At 62.1% G+C, this 15,290-nt stretch overlaps 1 protein-coding gene across 2 annotated transcripts in view; it reads right to left on the reverse strand.

Annotated features, from left to right (window-relative positions):
* Positions 1-15,290, reverse strand: part of LOC116956420 (uncharacterized) — a 30,000-nt gene that overhangs the window by 3,950 nt on the left and 10,760 nt on the right. The window contains exons 5-14 of one of the 2 annotated variants that reach the window (XM_076054256.1): positions 13,615-13,923; positions 12,464-12,754; positions 11,014-12,176; positions 6,601-6,883; positions 5,821-5,982; positions 5,299-5,498; positions 3,803-4,017; positions 2,616-2,906; positions 2,172-2,295; positions 1,024-1,303 (exon numbers count right to left, since the gene is read on the reverse strand). In XM_076054256.1, coding sequence (XP_075910371.1) covers positions 1,024-1,303; positions 2,172-2,295; positions 2,616-2,906; positions 3,803-4,017; positions 5,299-5,498; positions 5,821-5,982; positions 6,601-6,883; positions 11,014-12,176; positions 12,464-12,754; positions 13,615-13,923 — 3,318 coding nt within the window. Of the gene's footprint in view, positions 1-1,023; positions 1,304-2,129; positions 2,296-2,615; positions 2,907-3,802; positions 4,018-5,298; positions 5,499-5,820; positions 5,983-6,600; positions 6,884-11,013; positions 12,177-12,463; positions 12,755-13,614; positions 13,924-15,290 lie in introns of both variants that reach the window. The other variant, XM_076054255.1, reaches the window with a different exon arrangement.

A 15,290-nucleotide genomic window follows, 5' to 3' on the forward strand; every position in this document is an offset into this window, starting at 1 on the left:
GTCCTCTGGACAGTCCGGTCCCTTCACCTGATGAAGGCCACTTGTGTTGTGGCCGAAACGTCGCGATTTTTGTCATTTCATTTTTACCTATGTGATTTTACCGAATAGAACCAAAGGGTATGGATCCTCGCAGTCACGAAAGCTTCAAATCTAGAACCAAAGAGTATGTGATGGGGGTTACTGTAGTTAGGAGGTTTAACTATAAAACAAAAGCATTCTTCTCGCAGGTAAGGAGGCACCACTGAGCTACTGCATCCGCTCTTTTTTTCAAAAGCGACCTGGCCATCAGAAATGAGAGCCTCGACCAAGTTTGTGGGCTTAGCGTCGCGTGGATATTCATAGCGGCCGAATGCTCTAAAAACGCGTCACGTCGATTCCAAGTGCGGAGGGAAAAACCGGAGGACCCGGAGAAAAATCCACGCGGCCACTGGGAGAGAGAGAGACACGCAGACTCCAAATATACAGCAGTTGTCAGGGTCGGGATATAACCCACGACCTCCTTCATACCAGGCGAGGTAGTTAACACCTCCTAGCCACCGTGGTAATGATGATGATGGAGATACAGACAGAGCCTCCAATTATACAGCAGGCATTGCCAGGGTCGAGATAGAACCCACGACCTCCTGTACACCAAGCGAGGTAGTTAACATCTCAGAGCCACCGTGGCTCCCTCCCGAGTGAACGAGGCTCCTCTACGCCTCCCTCGCAGCAGCAGCAGCAGCAGAGGCAGCAACAGCAGTAGAGACAGAGGCAGTAGCAGAGGCAGCAGTAGAGGCAGCAGTAGAGGCAGCAGCAGGAGTAGAGGCAGCGGCAAAGGCAGTGGCAGGAGTAGAGGTAGGAGCAGTAGTAGAGGTAGCAGCAATAGCAGTAGAGGTAGGAGCAGTAGCAGCAGAGGCAGCAGTAGCGGCAGCAGTAGAGGCAGCAGCAGAGGCAGCAGCAGCAGTAGAGGCAGCAGCAGTAGTAGCAGCAGCAGCCGGCATGGCGCTAAGGGGGCGCGAGCGTGAGCGGCCGGTGGGCACCCACCGTCCGTGACGACCCCGACGGGCCCCGTGGCGCCCCCTCCCTCTCCAGCCCGCACGAGGAGGATGGGGCCGAGCGACAGCGTGGTGTCCACCGCCACCCGCCGCCGGGTGGGTGGGCCCCTGGGGGAGCCCCCGACCTCCGTTGGGCCGGGGCGGGCGTGCCGCACCCCCGCGGCGGCGGCGAGACCCCGGCCCGCCCGGTCCTCCGGGCCGCCCGCGCGGGGGTCCGCGTCGGGAGTGGAACCCTCCCGGTTGGCGGAGGAGCGCTTGGCGGGGCACGTCTGTGGGGGCGGGCGCGGAGACGGTGAGCGGTGCGCGCACGCGGCTGGCGGTCATGGTGATGGTGGTGGTGGTGGTGGTGTAGGCGGTGTGTGGGTGGGTGGGGAGCGGTGGTGTAAGCGGTTAGGCGCTGCGCCGCGCTACGAACCCGGCGACCCGGGTCCGATTCCCGCTCACGGCAAACAGCCAGTGACGATTATCCGAACCGGTCCTGGGCCTCCCCCTAGGTCGACTCGGCCTCAAATTAGTACCTGGTGCGGTGTGTAGTAAACATCGCCACTGGGGAGACAAAGGCGGCCGGGCGCGGTTCTGGCCACCCACCCCCTCGTGTGCCGCGATGGCCTTCATTAGGTGTTGCTCGCTAACAGCACTTGCCCCGACAGTCCTTTACAGGCTGTACGTGGGATCTTTATTTGATGGTGTAGGTGGTGGTGGCGATGGTGTAGGTGCTGGTGGTGGTGCTGGTGCATAGGTCAGTGTCCTTCACTCATTTTCAGATGACATCATCGGTGCGAGGGCTGCCACACATTTGAAACCATTGGGGTTTGACAGCACAGGCCTTACGATAAAGACCGCTGGTGTAAGGCGGTGGTGGTCATGGTGATGGTGCCGTAAGCGGTGGTGGTGGTGGTGGTGGCGCTGGCCATGATGGTGGTGCTGGTGGCATAGGCGGTGGTGGCTATGGTTGTGGTACTGCTGGTGGTGTCTACGGTGGTGGTGGTGGTGGTGGCGGCGCTGGCCATGATGGCGGTGCTGGTGGCATAGGCGGTGGTGGCTATGGCTGTGGTGCTGCTGGCGGCGGCGGCTACGGTGGGGCGGTGTTCGCACCAGCAGGCAGCGCCCGCGTGCGCTGGCGCCGCACACACGCACGCGGCAGTGCAGGTGCAGCGGCGCCGTCTCCCGGCGCGCGAAGTGGAACATGGCGAAGGAGAAGCGGCTCCAGAGGGCCCGGCCGTTCTCGCCGTGCCAGCGCAGCGTCTCGTCCCTCGCGCAGCTGGGCGAGGAGGTGGGGGGCGCGAGGAGGCGGGGGGGGCGAGGAGGTGGGGGGTGAGGAGGCGGGGGGTGAGGAGGCGGGGGGCGAGGAGGCGGGGGGCGAGGAGGTGGGGGCGAGGCGGTGGGGGTTTAAGGAAACACGGGGGTGGGGGGGGCAGATTTCACGTTGGGCCTGTGACCTCACAGACACGAGTTCGAATCCCGGCCGTGATTGAGTGCGTGTACGAGTGAGCGAGTAAATGAGGGACACGGGGGGTGGGGGGGGGTGGAGAGACACGTGGGGGTGGGGGGGGGGGGTGGGGCACAGCGGCGGCCTCTCACCCGCCGTGGATCAGCTCCACCGAGACGGGGTCGTCGGCGCTGGGCGTGCCCGTGGCCCAGCAGGCCAGCAGCGCCAGCGTCAGGGGCTCCTCGCCGAAGGCGCTGCCCAGCAGCTGCGCCCGCACCTCCAGGTGCAGAGAGCCGGAGAGCGCCACGGGCAGCGGCCCCGTGCCCGGCGGCGCCAGCGCGTCGCCCGGCGCGAACGCCGCGCTGCGGTACAGCGACATCGCCAGGCGCACCTTCACCCCGGCGCCGTGGCCGACAAGGACGGTCGCGGACGCGGGGCTGGCGCTGTGGGGGGGGGGGGGGGGGGGTGGGGGTCACGACGGTGGGAGAAGACGACGCGGCAGGACGGCAAGGTCGACACACGCTGGCGCGCCGTGGAGGGTTGGCGGACCGCGGAAAGATCCGCGGGGGAGGCGACGGCAAAGAAAGGTGGCGAGGGAGATGGCAGCCCTGGTGTGGGTTCGATCCCGGACCCTGGGGACGCCTGCTGCGCACGCAGATTCTCTCCCCTGTTTGACGGTGTGAGCGAGCGTTATCGGCGAGCGAGCGAGCGTGAGCAAGTGTGTGGGCGAGTGTGAGCGAGTGAGAGCAAGTACGTGAACGAGCGTGTGAGCGAGTGCGAGCGAGCGTTATTATGAGCGAGTGCCAGCGAGTGAGTTTGTGCAAGTGTGAGCGAGTGTGTGAGCGTTCGTGAGCGTCAATGAGTGCGAGCGAGTGTTAGTAAGGGAGTGTTATTATGAGCGAGTGCGAGTATCTGCGAGTGGGTGTGAGCGAGTGAGTGTGAGCGAGCGAGTGTGAGTGGGTGTGACCGAGTGGGTGTGAGTGAGTGGGTGTGAGCGAGTGTGAGCGAGTGAGTGGGTGTGAGTGGGTGTGAGCGAGCGAGTGTGAGTGAGTGTGAGCGAGTGGGTGTGAGCGAGCGAGTGAGTGTGAGTGGGTGTGAGCGAGTGAGTGTGAGCGAGCGAGCGTGAGTGAGTGGGTGTGAGTGAGTGTGAGCGAGTCCGCGCGTTCTCTCTCCCCGTGGGAGCGTTCTCCGGGTTCCTCCGGTGTTGCCCTCCTCCTCCTCCACATCGAGAACGAACCTCGCCACCCTCACTTTACCCCGCCTATTGCTACCACTAGCCAGAGTGGGGGGGGGGGGGTGGTGGGGGGAGTGTGGGGGGGGGCCCAGCCCCAGCCCTCACCTGGGGGGGGCCCCGCGTGCCCACGCGCCGTCACTCAGCGCGTAGCCCAGAGTGGTGCGGTAGCTCCTGGGGTAGACGCAGGCCCAGCGCAGCGCCAGCGAGCCGCGGGACACCAGCGGGGGGGTGCCAGTGCTCCGCCTCCCCTCTGCCCCCCCCTCGTCGTCCTCGTCCATGACGAGGACGGTGTTCTCGTAGAGGACGTGAGTCTCGTTCACCTGGCAGAGCGGGGGGCGACGCCGGAGAGACACGCTAGGGAGCGCCGCACGGATGGACGCGGCAACGGCGGGGGCTGTCGCTCTTGACGGGACGAAGAATAAGCGCGGCAGGTTCGTCGCTAACGACCCCGTGCGCAAGCATAGGTTTCACCCGTTCTGTCAAGACGAAAGTTGCGTGAATCACCAAACAAGGAATCCTGTCTGCGTTAACCACACACAGTACCTTGCGGTGAACGTGCAAACAAACAATACGCTTTTGTAGAATATTCATGATGCATTGTCTTTGAAACTGATTGGTCCACACCAGAGACTGCTCTGTGCATGCAGGTCGACTCATTGAGGGGGGGGGGAGCGGTGGTGCAGCGGTTAGCGCTACGAACCCGGCGACCCGAGTTCGATCCGCCACTAACACACCTGTGACGATTCAGCCGTGCGCCGGTCCTGGCGCGGGCCTCCCCTGGGTCGACTCGGCCTCAAGTGAATACCCGGTGCGGTGTGGCGTAAACGCCGCCCACTGGGGTGACAAAGGCGGCCGGGCGTGGCGTTGGCCACCCCACGACCTCGTGTGCCGTGATGGCAGCTTTCGTAGGCGCTACGTCGCCAACAGCAACTGCCCCAACCCGTCTGTGGCCTCGAGAGGATAAAATATCTAACGGGTGACGTTTCGGGCAATGGTCCTTCTTCATGGCACATGCAGAGAGGAGAGACAGCGTGTGCGACCCCCCCCCTCGCCCCCCCCCCCCGAAGTTCAGCCTCCACACCTCTTCTCACCATCTCTCTGACCTCTCCCTCTCTGTCTTTCTGCCGCTCTTGCTGAACGCCCCCTTCTGCATGGCTTTCAATCCCCCTTACCAGTGGCCTAGCTTATTACAGACCAATTCAGGACTCATTGCGGACTCGCCCCGTGGAGTGAACGTTGCCACTAGGGGGGGAGACAAAGGCGGCCGGGCGTGGTTGCTGCGCCACCCACCGGCACCACCACCACCACCACCACCACCGTAGCCCACCGCTACCGCCTATGCCACCAGCACCACCATCGTGGCCAGCTCCAACAAGACAACCAAAGCCACCACTGCCTACACCGCCTACACCGCCACCAACCACCGAACATCAATTACCACGACAGGGGCGCCCCCCGCGGGAGGTACGAGGGCCGTGACGGAGACGTCAGCTCCGAACAGAGTGTTAGTGGGGAGCTCTTCAACTGCTTGGGGGTGGGGGGGACCCTTAGCTTTTGCTTTGTTTGAGCGTTCCCAGCACCGCCCCCGCCCCGCGGCTCACCGTGGCGGTGCCCCCGCAGCTGCCCAGGCCCCCCGTGACGTTGAAGAAGAGGTAGGTCCCCTCGTCGACGGGGCCACCGCAGCGCGGGTCCAGCAGGCGCAGGCGGGGCGGGGCGGCCGAGGGGGCGTGCTCGCGCACGAACGCGGCCGACACGCGCACCGCCACGGAGCGCGGCTCGCAGTACACACGCATGCCGTGCTCTACGCGGGGTGGGGGGAGGGGGGGGGGAGATGTAGGGAGAAGGTGGGATGCGGAGGAGTATGGAGGGACACGGGAAAACGCGGGAGGGAGAGAGACGGGGGGGGGATACGCGGAAACGCAGGGAGAGAAACGGAGAGACACGGGGAGCAAGCACACAGAGGAGATGGGGACACGTAGGGAGACGCGGGGACACGTAGGAGGCGGACACGGACAGTTGCCGTGCTCTGCCCCCGTACGCACGGTGGGGGGGGGGGGGGGGGGGGTTTAATCCCCGGGTTTCTCCCAGGCACCCTCCCCCCCGGGACGGCAGCGAGCGCTCACCCACGCAGCGGGAGCCGGGCCGCTCCCCGTAGAGGTCACCGATGTCGTAGAGGCGCGGGCCGCAGGCGCACGCCCGCCCGGGCAGCGCGTTCACGCACACGGAGCCCAACGTGCCGCACGGAGCGACCCCCCGCAGGGCGGCTCCGTGGCACGCACTCGTCCCTGTGGGGGGGGGGGGGGGGGGGCGGGGGGGGGGGAGAGATGGTGACCATGAGAATCCGTTCCCAGTGACCTCCCCCAAAGTTTTGGTGACAATCCAAATATTTTGGCATCGGTTTAAGCCGTGGTGCGGTCAGTGGGCGGGGCTACCCCGAGCGGTGGGCGGGGCTACCCTGAGCGGAAGGTGGGGCTACTGAGCGGTGGGCGGGGCTACCCCGAGTGGTGGGCAGGGCTACAGGAGTGGTGGGCGGGTCTACCCGAGCAGTGGGCAGGGCTACCCTGAGCGGTGTAGTCCACGGTGGAGGGGGGGGCCTGCCTGGCTACCATGTTGTCCAGGTTGAGCCTCCCAGAACGGCGGTCGCCTCGTAGACGGTAGCGTGGAGTGTGGTGCGAGCGGTTGGGTATCAGCGTTGCCACCCTCGCCGGCCCCACAGGGGCACCTCCGCCTCGATGCTCGCGAGTCACCTGGGGACTTTTGAAATCCTCACCCCGAGCATCTCCCATGCGGGAGGGGGGGCGCAGCCTGCCAACAACCATTCACCTCCCCCCCATGCCCACACCCAGCCACCCCCCCCCCCACTCCTCCACGGAGCTCAGCCGCTCGAGCACCCTCTCGCCCACCCGTCCAGGTGAGCCTCCCGCGCAGGACGGCGAAGGACGGCGACGAGGCGAGCGGCCGTCTGGCCCAAGCCAGCACGGTGTCGGGCGGGACGGCCGACTCGGAGCGGTTGTCTGCGGCCCGGAGCCGCACGGAGAGCGTGGCAGCCACCGCCTCTTCCTCCTCCTGCTTGTCGCCATCGTCGCCATCGTCGCCCCCCAGCAGCACGCGCGAGATCCCCACCACAGCCACGAGGAGACGCTCCGGAGCCACGCCGCCGGCTCCGGCAGCCACGAACTCGGAGAACTGGCACGGGAGAGACGACGACGATGACCAAGACGACGATGATGACCAAGACGATGACCAAGACGACGAAGATGACCAAGACGACCACAATGACCAAGACGACCACAATAACCAAGACGACCACGATGACCAAGACGACCACGATGACCAAGACGACCACGATGACCAAGACGACCACGATGACCAAGACGACCACAATGACCAAGACGACCACAATGACCAAGACGACCACGATGACCAAGACGACGACGATGACCAAGACGACCACAATGACCAAGACGACCACGATGACCAAGACGACCACGATGACCAAGACGACCACGATGACCAAGACGACGACAATGACCAAGACGACGACAATGACCAAGACGACCACAATGACCAAGACGACCACAATGACCAAGACGACCACAATGACCAAGACGACCACAATGACCAAGACGACCACAATGACCAAGACGTCCACAATGACCAAGAAGACCACAATGACCAAGACGACCACGATGACCAAGACGACGACAATGACCAAGACGACCACAATGACCAAGACGACCACGATGACCAAGACGACCACGATGACCAAGACGACGACAATGACCAAGACGACCACAATGACCAAGACGACCACAATGACCAAGACGACCACAATGACCAAGACGACCACAATGACCAAGACGACCATAATGACCAAGACGTCCACAATGACCAAGAAGACCACAATGACCAAGACGACTACAATGACCAAAACGACTACAATGACCAAGACGACGAAGATGACCAAGACAACCACGATGACCAAGACAACCACGATGACCAAGACGACCAAGATGACCAAGACGACCACGATGACCAAGACGACCAAGATGACCAAGACGACCACAATGACCAAGACGACCACAATGACCAAGACGCCGAAGATGACCAAGACAACCACGATGACCAAGACGACCAAGATGACCAAGACGACCACAATGACCAAGACGACCACGATGACCAAGATGACCAAGACGACCAAGATGACCAAGACGACCACAATGACCAAGACGACCACAATGACCAAGACGACCACAATGACCAAGACGACGAAGATGACCAAGACAACCACGATGACCAAGACGACCAAGATGACCAAGACGACCACAATGACCAAGACGACCACGATGACCAAGACGACCACGATGACCAAGACGACCACGATGACCAAGACGACTACAATGACCAAGACGACCACAATGACCAAGACGACCACAATGACCAAGACGACAACAATGACCAAGATGACTACAATGACCAAGACGACCACAATGACCAAGACGACCACAATGACCAAGACGACCACAATGACCAAGACGACCACAATGACCAAGACGACCACGATGACCAAGACGACGACAATGACCAAGACGACCACAATGACCAAGACGACGACCAAGACGACGACGATGACCAAGACGACCACAATGACCAAGACGACCACAATGACCAAGACGACCACAATGACCAAGACGACCACAATAACCAAGACGACCACAATGACCAAGACGACCACAATGACCAAGACGACCACAATGACCAAGACGACCACGATGACCAAGACGACGAAGATGACCAAGACGACCACAATGACCAAGACGACCACAATGACCAAGACGACCACAATGACCAAGACGACCACAATGACCAAGACGACCACAATGACCAAGACGACCACGATGACCAAGACGACCACAATGACCAAGACGACCACAATGACCAAGACGACGACGATGACCAAGACGACCACGATGACCAAGACGACCACGATGACCAAGACGACCACAATGACCAAGACGACCACAATGACCAAGACGACCACAATGACCAAGACGACCACAATGACCAAGACGACCACAATGACCAAGACGACCACAATGACCAAGACGACCACGATGACCAAGACGACCACGATGACCAAGACGACGACAATGACCAAGACGACCACAATGACCAAGACGACTACAATGACCAAGACGACCACAATGACCAAGACGACCACTGACCAAGACGACCACAATGACCAAGACGACCAAGACGACGACGATGACCAAGACGACCACAATGACCAAGACGACCACAATGACCAAGACGACCACAATGACCAAGACGACCACAATGACCAAGACGACAACAATGACCAAGACGACCACAATGACCAAGACGACCAAGACGACGACGATGACCAAGACGACCACAATGACCAAGACGACGACAATGACCAAAACGACGACAATGACCAAGACGACGAAGATGACCAAGACAACCACGATGACCAAGACGACGACAATGACCAAGACGACTACAATGACCAAGACAACCACAATGACCAAGACGTTGACCAAGACGACCACAATAACCAAGACGACTACAATGACCAAGCCGACTGTGGATGATGGTCATGGCAATGACCGTGGTGGCGAGGAGTTGTTGTTACGCGCGACAACCGGGACGCGTGTTAGCAATAACATCTACGAAACGGTGTTTTTTTCACTCGCACAATCTCATCCTCAAGAGAGAGAGAGAGGAAGAGGGAGAGCAGCAGCAGCGTAAGGAAAGAGAGATACCGCAGTGTTGTGGTCCTGTGGATGATCGGAGACAGTTGAAGCGAGTGGCAGCGGCATAGGGCAGCAGCAGCAGCAGCTGTTGAGAGAGGGTCCTACTACTTAACGCCCTACTACACACAAGTGTCTCGGGACTACACGAAACTTCTTCCGGGCACTGTTGCAAGCATTGAACAGGGCCCACAGTCACGTGCGCCCTGTATATATCACCCAATATGATAATCGTAGTAAGAAAAAAAATAGCCGAAGACATTTTTTCTTGAAATATATTTTTTTAGGCTTACCATGTGAGGTTCTTTTTTTTCTCCCCTCTCTCTCTCACTCAATAATCTCAAATTGAATCTGCCTCTCCGCGGCATCACACGGCAGGAATGACGTCTCGTCCATGGGCTGGCCCGAGTACCGCGTGAGAAACAAGCGGAGTGACGGTGGTGGCGGTGCTGGTGGCAGTGACATGGGGCAGCAGCAGCAGCTGTCGTGACTTATCACTGAAGGCCCTACTACACACAATTGCCCTAGGACCTACAAGAACCTGCTGCTGCTGCACGAATAATCCCAACCGAGCCACGTGTTGCAGAGAATTTCTGAGAGTTGGGAAAATGTGGTTTGGACAATACCGGTCCCACTTGTGGGTGTGGGTTTATAGCCGTGGGAGGAAGACAACTGGGGGATTGGGAAGAAACCCACGCAGAACTACAGGGGAAGAGAGAGAGAGAGAATGCAAACTCGACAGAAAGGAGGCAGTTATTAATCATAATAATGGTGATGTCCACTCCCTCTCACTCTGCAGGACGGGGGAGGGGGGAGATCATACAAACGCCACTCACTCTGTAGAACAGGGGGAGATCATACAAACTCCACTCACTGTAGAACAGGGGGAGATCATACAAACTCCACTCACTCACTCTGTAGAACAGGGGGAGACCACACAAACTCCACTCACTCGCTCTGTAGAACAGGGGGAGATCCTACAAACTCCACTCACTCACTCAGTAGAACAGGGGGAGATCACAAACTCCACTCACTCTGTAGAACAGGGGGAGAATCCTACAAACTCCACTCACTCTGTAGAACAGGGGAAGATCATACAAACTCTACTCACTCACTCTGTAGAACAGGGGGAGATCACAAACTCCACTCACTCACTCTGTAGAACAGGGGGAGATCACAAACTCCACTCACTCACTCTAGAACAGGGGGAGATCCTACAAACTCCACTCACTCACTCACTCTGTAGAACAGGGGGAGATAGAACACACAAACTACACCACAGTTGGGGGGGGAGGGGGGAGGGGGGCAGGGGGCAACCCTGGTCAGGACTTGAACCCGGTCGCTGCTTCTCGACGCAGGGCGCAAGTTTCCCCGGCAGCTCCAGGCGGTGCCAATCACCGTAGCAGAGCGCCCGTTACCTGGGTTTGAACCCAGGATCTCAGGGGCCGGTGCCAGCTCGGCATCCCCGACTGCCCCCCACCCCCCGCCTGACCTCCCTCGGACCCCCACGAACCCCCCACGGAACCCCAACCTCCGGGTTACCTTGAGCCCCACGGCGGAGCTGAACGCCCGGGAGGCGGCAGAGCCCGGCTCCCGCAGGAAGTCGTCCAGCACCCACGGGAAGATGACCACCACGTGACCGCGCCCCCTCGCCGCCTCCTCGACCTCCTCGACACGGCCCACGACGACACCCACGGTGCCGCCCCCCCCAACCTCCCCCAAGCCCCTCGCGGGGGTCACGGCCATTCCTGGCCTCCTCATGGAGGTGCTGGCGGAGAGCCGTGGTCCCCTGGTGGGGGTCACGGCCATTCCTGGCCCCCTCGTGGAGGCGCTGGCGGAGAGCCGTGGTCCCCTGGTGGAGGTCACGGCCATTCCTGGCCCCCTCGTGGAGGCGCTGGCGGAGAGCCGTGGTCCCCTGGTGGAGGTCACGGCCATTCCTGGCCCCCTCGTGGAGGCGCTGGCGGAGAGCCGTGGTCCCCTGGTGGAGGTCACGGGTGGTCCCCTGGTGGGGGTCACGGCGATTCCTGGCCCCCACGTGGAGGCGCTGGCGGAGAGCCGTGGTCCCCTGGTGGAGGTCACCTCGAGTCTTGGTTCTCTCGCGGAGGTTTTCGACAGTCGTGGTCCCACGGTGGAGGTCTTGTGGACACCTAGCTCTCTCACGGAGGTTGGAGCAAGCCGTGGACCCCCAGTGGAGGTGTTCGGAGCTAGCCGTGGCGCTCCCGTGGAGGTCACGGTGAGTCGTGGTGCTGTTGTGGAGATGTTCAGGGCGAGATGTGGTCCCCTTGCGGAGGTCACGCTGAGCCGTGGCCCCGCCACTGAGGTCACATTGAGTAGTGGCCCCCCGGCGGAGGCGTTCACAGAGAGCTGTGGCTCTCTGCCGGAGGTCCTGACATCGTGGTGGAAGTCCTGCGCGGAGCCGTTGACCGATGGCCGGAGCTGCCCGGAGGCGTTCGCCACACGGTGCTGCTCCACCACCAGCACCGCAGAGTACGAGGAGCTAGAGGAGACGGAGGAGGTGGAGGATGTGGAGGAGCGTGGCTTGGATGCGGCCTCGGCGGCCCCCGCTCCACCAGGAGGCCGCGGAGGAGGAGACGGCTCCAACCCCAGAGAGGCCGGCGCTGCTGGCGATGGCGACGGCCGGGCGCCGGCACCGCCATGCGGCAGAAGCACCGCGTCGTAGGGGTCAAGTTCCGTGTGGGCAGAGCCTGCCTCTCCACGCGACGGCCATAACAGCAACAACAGCCACAAAGACCGACCGATGACCATCAAGTAACGGGGCGGGGGGGGCACACACGTTTGGACAACAATAACACACAATGCAACAGAACATTTTTGTTCCTGGGTAGTAAAGTGTTGCTTTGTAATTGCTTATGCCTAAAAAAGGCATCGAAAACAGCTCATATAATCCACACTCCACCGGTCCACGCCACCACCCCGTGGTGACGTGGTGGTGGTGGTCGTGAGGGGGGGGGGGGGCCCGGTGTGGACTCGCCAGTGCGAAAGAAGACGGAGGAGGTGGGGCCCCTGAGGCCGCCGCACTCCTCGTGGGCCCTCAGCTCGTAGGAGGCGCCGGGCCGCAGACCCCGCAGGGCGGTCGCGGCGCCGGGCCCCCCCGCCCCCGCCACAGGGTCGCCCGCGGCCGCCCCCCCTGGACCGCTGCCGCCCCCCTCCCACAGCGACACGGAGACGCGGGACGCGGGCCCCGCGCGGGGGGCCCACGACGCCGCGACGGCCCCGTCGGCGTCAGGGCCCCGCACCGACAGGGGGCCCAGGGGACCGGGGCCTGCACGGGGAGGGAAAAGGTGGGGGGGGGTGGGGGGAGGAGGAGGTTCAGTCCTGAGATTGACAAACGGGGGTCCATATCGTAATGAATAAATAATTGCGTGCAAGGTGTGTTCACTGCTGAGGCACTGGGAGCAGAGGGGGAGCCAGTGGGAGCCAGTGGGAGCAGGGCAAGCAATGGGAAGCTACTGGGGGAAGCCCATGGGCAGCCAGGAGGAGCCCAGGAGGAGCCCAGGAGGAGCCCAGGTGGTGCCCAGGAGGAGCCCAGGTGGAGCCCAGGGGGAGCCCAGGAGGAGCCCAGGTGGAGCCCAGAGGGAGCCCAGGAGGAGCCCAGGAGGAGCCCAGGTGGAGCCCAGGTGGAGCCCAGAGGGAGCCCAGGAGGAGCCCAGGAGGAGCCCAGGAGGAGCCCAGGAGAAGCCCAGGAGGAGCCCAGGTGGAGCCCAGAGGGAGCCCAGGAGGAGCCCAGGAGGAGCCCAGGTGGAGCCCAGGTGGAGCCCAGAGGGAGCCCAGGAGGAGCCCAGGTGGAGCCCAGGTGGAGCCCAGGTGGAGCCCAGGCGGAGCCCAGGGGGAGCCCAGGAGGAGCCCAGGTGGAGCCCAGAGGGAGCCCAGGGGGAGCCCAGGGGGAGCCCAGGAGGAGCCCAGGTGGAGCCCAGGAGGAGCCCAGGTGGAGCCCAGGAGGAGCCCAGGGGGAGCCCAGGTGGAGCCCAAGAGGAGCCCAGGGGGAGCCCAGGTGGAGCCCAGGGGGGGCCCAGAGGGAGCCCAGAGGGAGCCCAGGAGGAGCCCAGGAGGAGCCCAGGAGGAGCCCAGGGGGAGCCCAAGAGGAGCCCAGGGGGAGCCCAGGTGTCCCCCCCCGTCCCCGACCAGTGAGGCTGTCCCAGGAGTGGGAGGGCCCCGGCCAGCCCCCGCAGACGGCGCGCAGCGAGAAGCGCGCCGGGGAGCAGGCGGTGGCGACGGCGCCCAGCTCCACGTGGCAGCGCTCGGGCGGGGCGGAGGCAACCGCGGTGGGGCGCGGCGCCTCCTCCTCCTGCTCCTCCGCTCCCTCCGTGCCGTCACCGTCACGCAGCAGCAGCAGCTGCAGCTGGACGGAGTCGGCGCGCACCGCACAGCGCCACCAGGCCACGGCGCCACCGGGGAAGCGCTGCAGGAACGCCCCCAGGAGGGGGCCCGGGGCTGTGGGGAGACGCGGGGGGTGGGGTGGGGGGGGTGGGGTCGCATCGAGTACCCGCGTGTGAACGTGTCTGTATGTAAGTGCCCATGTGTGTGCGTGCGCGCGAGTGCCCGTCAAAACAACCCCCTACACCTCCTTGTGGTGCCGGACGGGCAACGCTGTCGTGGGCAGTGCCATGGGGGGAGGGCCAATTCCGATTGGCCTTTCCCCTCGTGCCATTTGTAACCACCACAGCGGCTAAATGGGGGCTCTGGACAAGTGCCAGGTGCTGGTAACCGGTCCACCTTCAATTAATTACCACTAAACCACGACCACAACATTTTATAAATAAGCTTGTGCCGGAGGCCCCGGAGGGGACAGGCATCTATGACATCTCCTGGCCAAACCCCATTTGGCGGAGCCAGGAGACTGAATTTCTACCCTTGGGGCTCCTCCAGAAAGAACAAAAAACCACTGCGGGTGGCCACGTGGAATGTTCGAACGCTCACTGCGGAGGAGACTGCCACTCCTCTGTCAGGAGCTGGACCGGTACTGCCTGGATCTTTGTGGCATTCAGGAGGTCCAGTGGACCGGCTCTGGCTCCTGCCACCATGAGGGGTGGGCAGTCCTCTACTCGGGGCAGGAGACTGCCAAAGAACACGGAGTGGCTCTTCTTCTGAAAATAAGAATTAAGGGGGCATGGGAGCGTGGTGGTGAGGTGTGGGAAGCTGCAAAGCCCCAGGCTACTTTGGGCTCGCCTTCCCATCAACCAGAGGCGGGGATTGGTGGTTGTGGTTACTTATGCCCCCACTGAAGACGAACATCCGTGGAGGGATGCAGGCAAGGCCGATGAGTCAGAGGCCTTCTATGACCTCCTGTCACAGGTGCTGGCTAAAGTTGCCCCTCGGGATAGAGTCATCTTGTTGGGTGACTTCAATGCCCGAGTTGGTCATGATGCTGGCACCTGGTCTGGAGTGACTGGAGGGCATGGGCCAGATCAGCTCAATAACAACGGTAGGAGGCTGTTAGATTTTTGTGCAGCCCATGGGCTTGTAATTACCGACAAGCTGCTCCGGCAACGGCGCATCCACACCACATCATGGATGCATGCTGGGTCCAAGCAAGAACATCTGCTGGACTACATAGTGACGGAACAGCGGATGCGGGCCCATGTCCATGACACCAGGACCTACCGTGGAGCCGATCGACTAGTCAACTGTAAGATGCGCTTGCCTTCCATCCACTCCGGTGGTGGGTGTACACCCAAGGACCCCATTCATACACTTCCTGGCATGGTCTCAGCTAGCTGATGAAAGTTGCAAGCGAGAATTTCATCATCACTTGCAGCTGGGGTTGGCATCGTCCCACACTCCTCCAGATGTCGAGGGGA

The sequence above is a fragment of the Petromyzon marinus genome, chromosome 65 (genome assembly GCF_048934315.1).
Source record: "Petromyzon marinus isolate PM22_M1 ecotype Great Lakes invasive population chromosome 65, UKy_Petmar_22M1.pri1.0, whole genome shotgun sequence".
Lineage (NCBI taxonomy): Eukaryota > Metazoa > Chordata > Hyperoartia > Petromyzontiformes > Petromyzontidae > Petromyzon > Petromyzon marinus.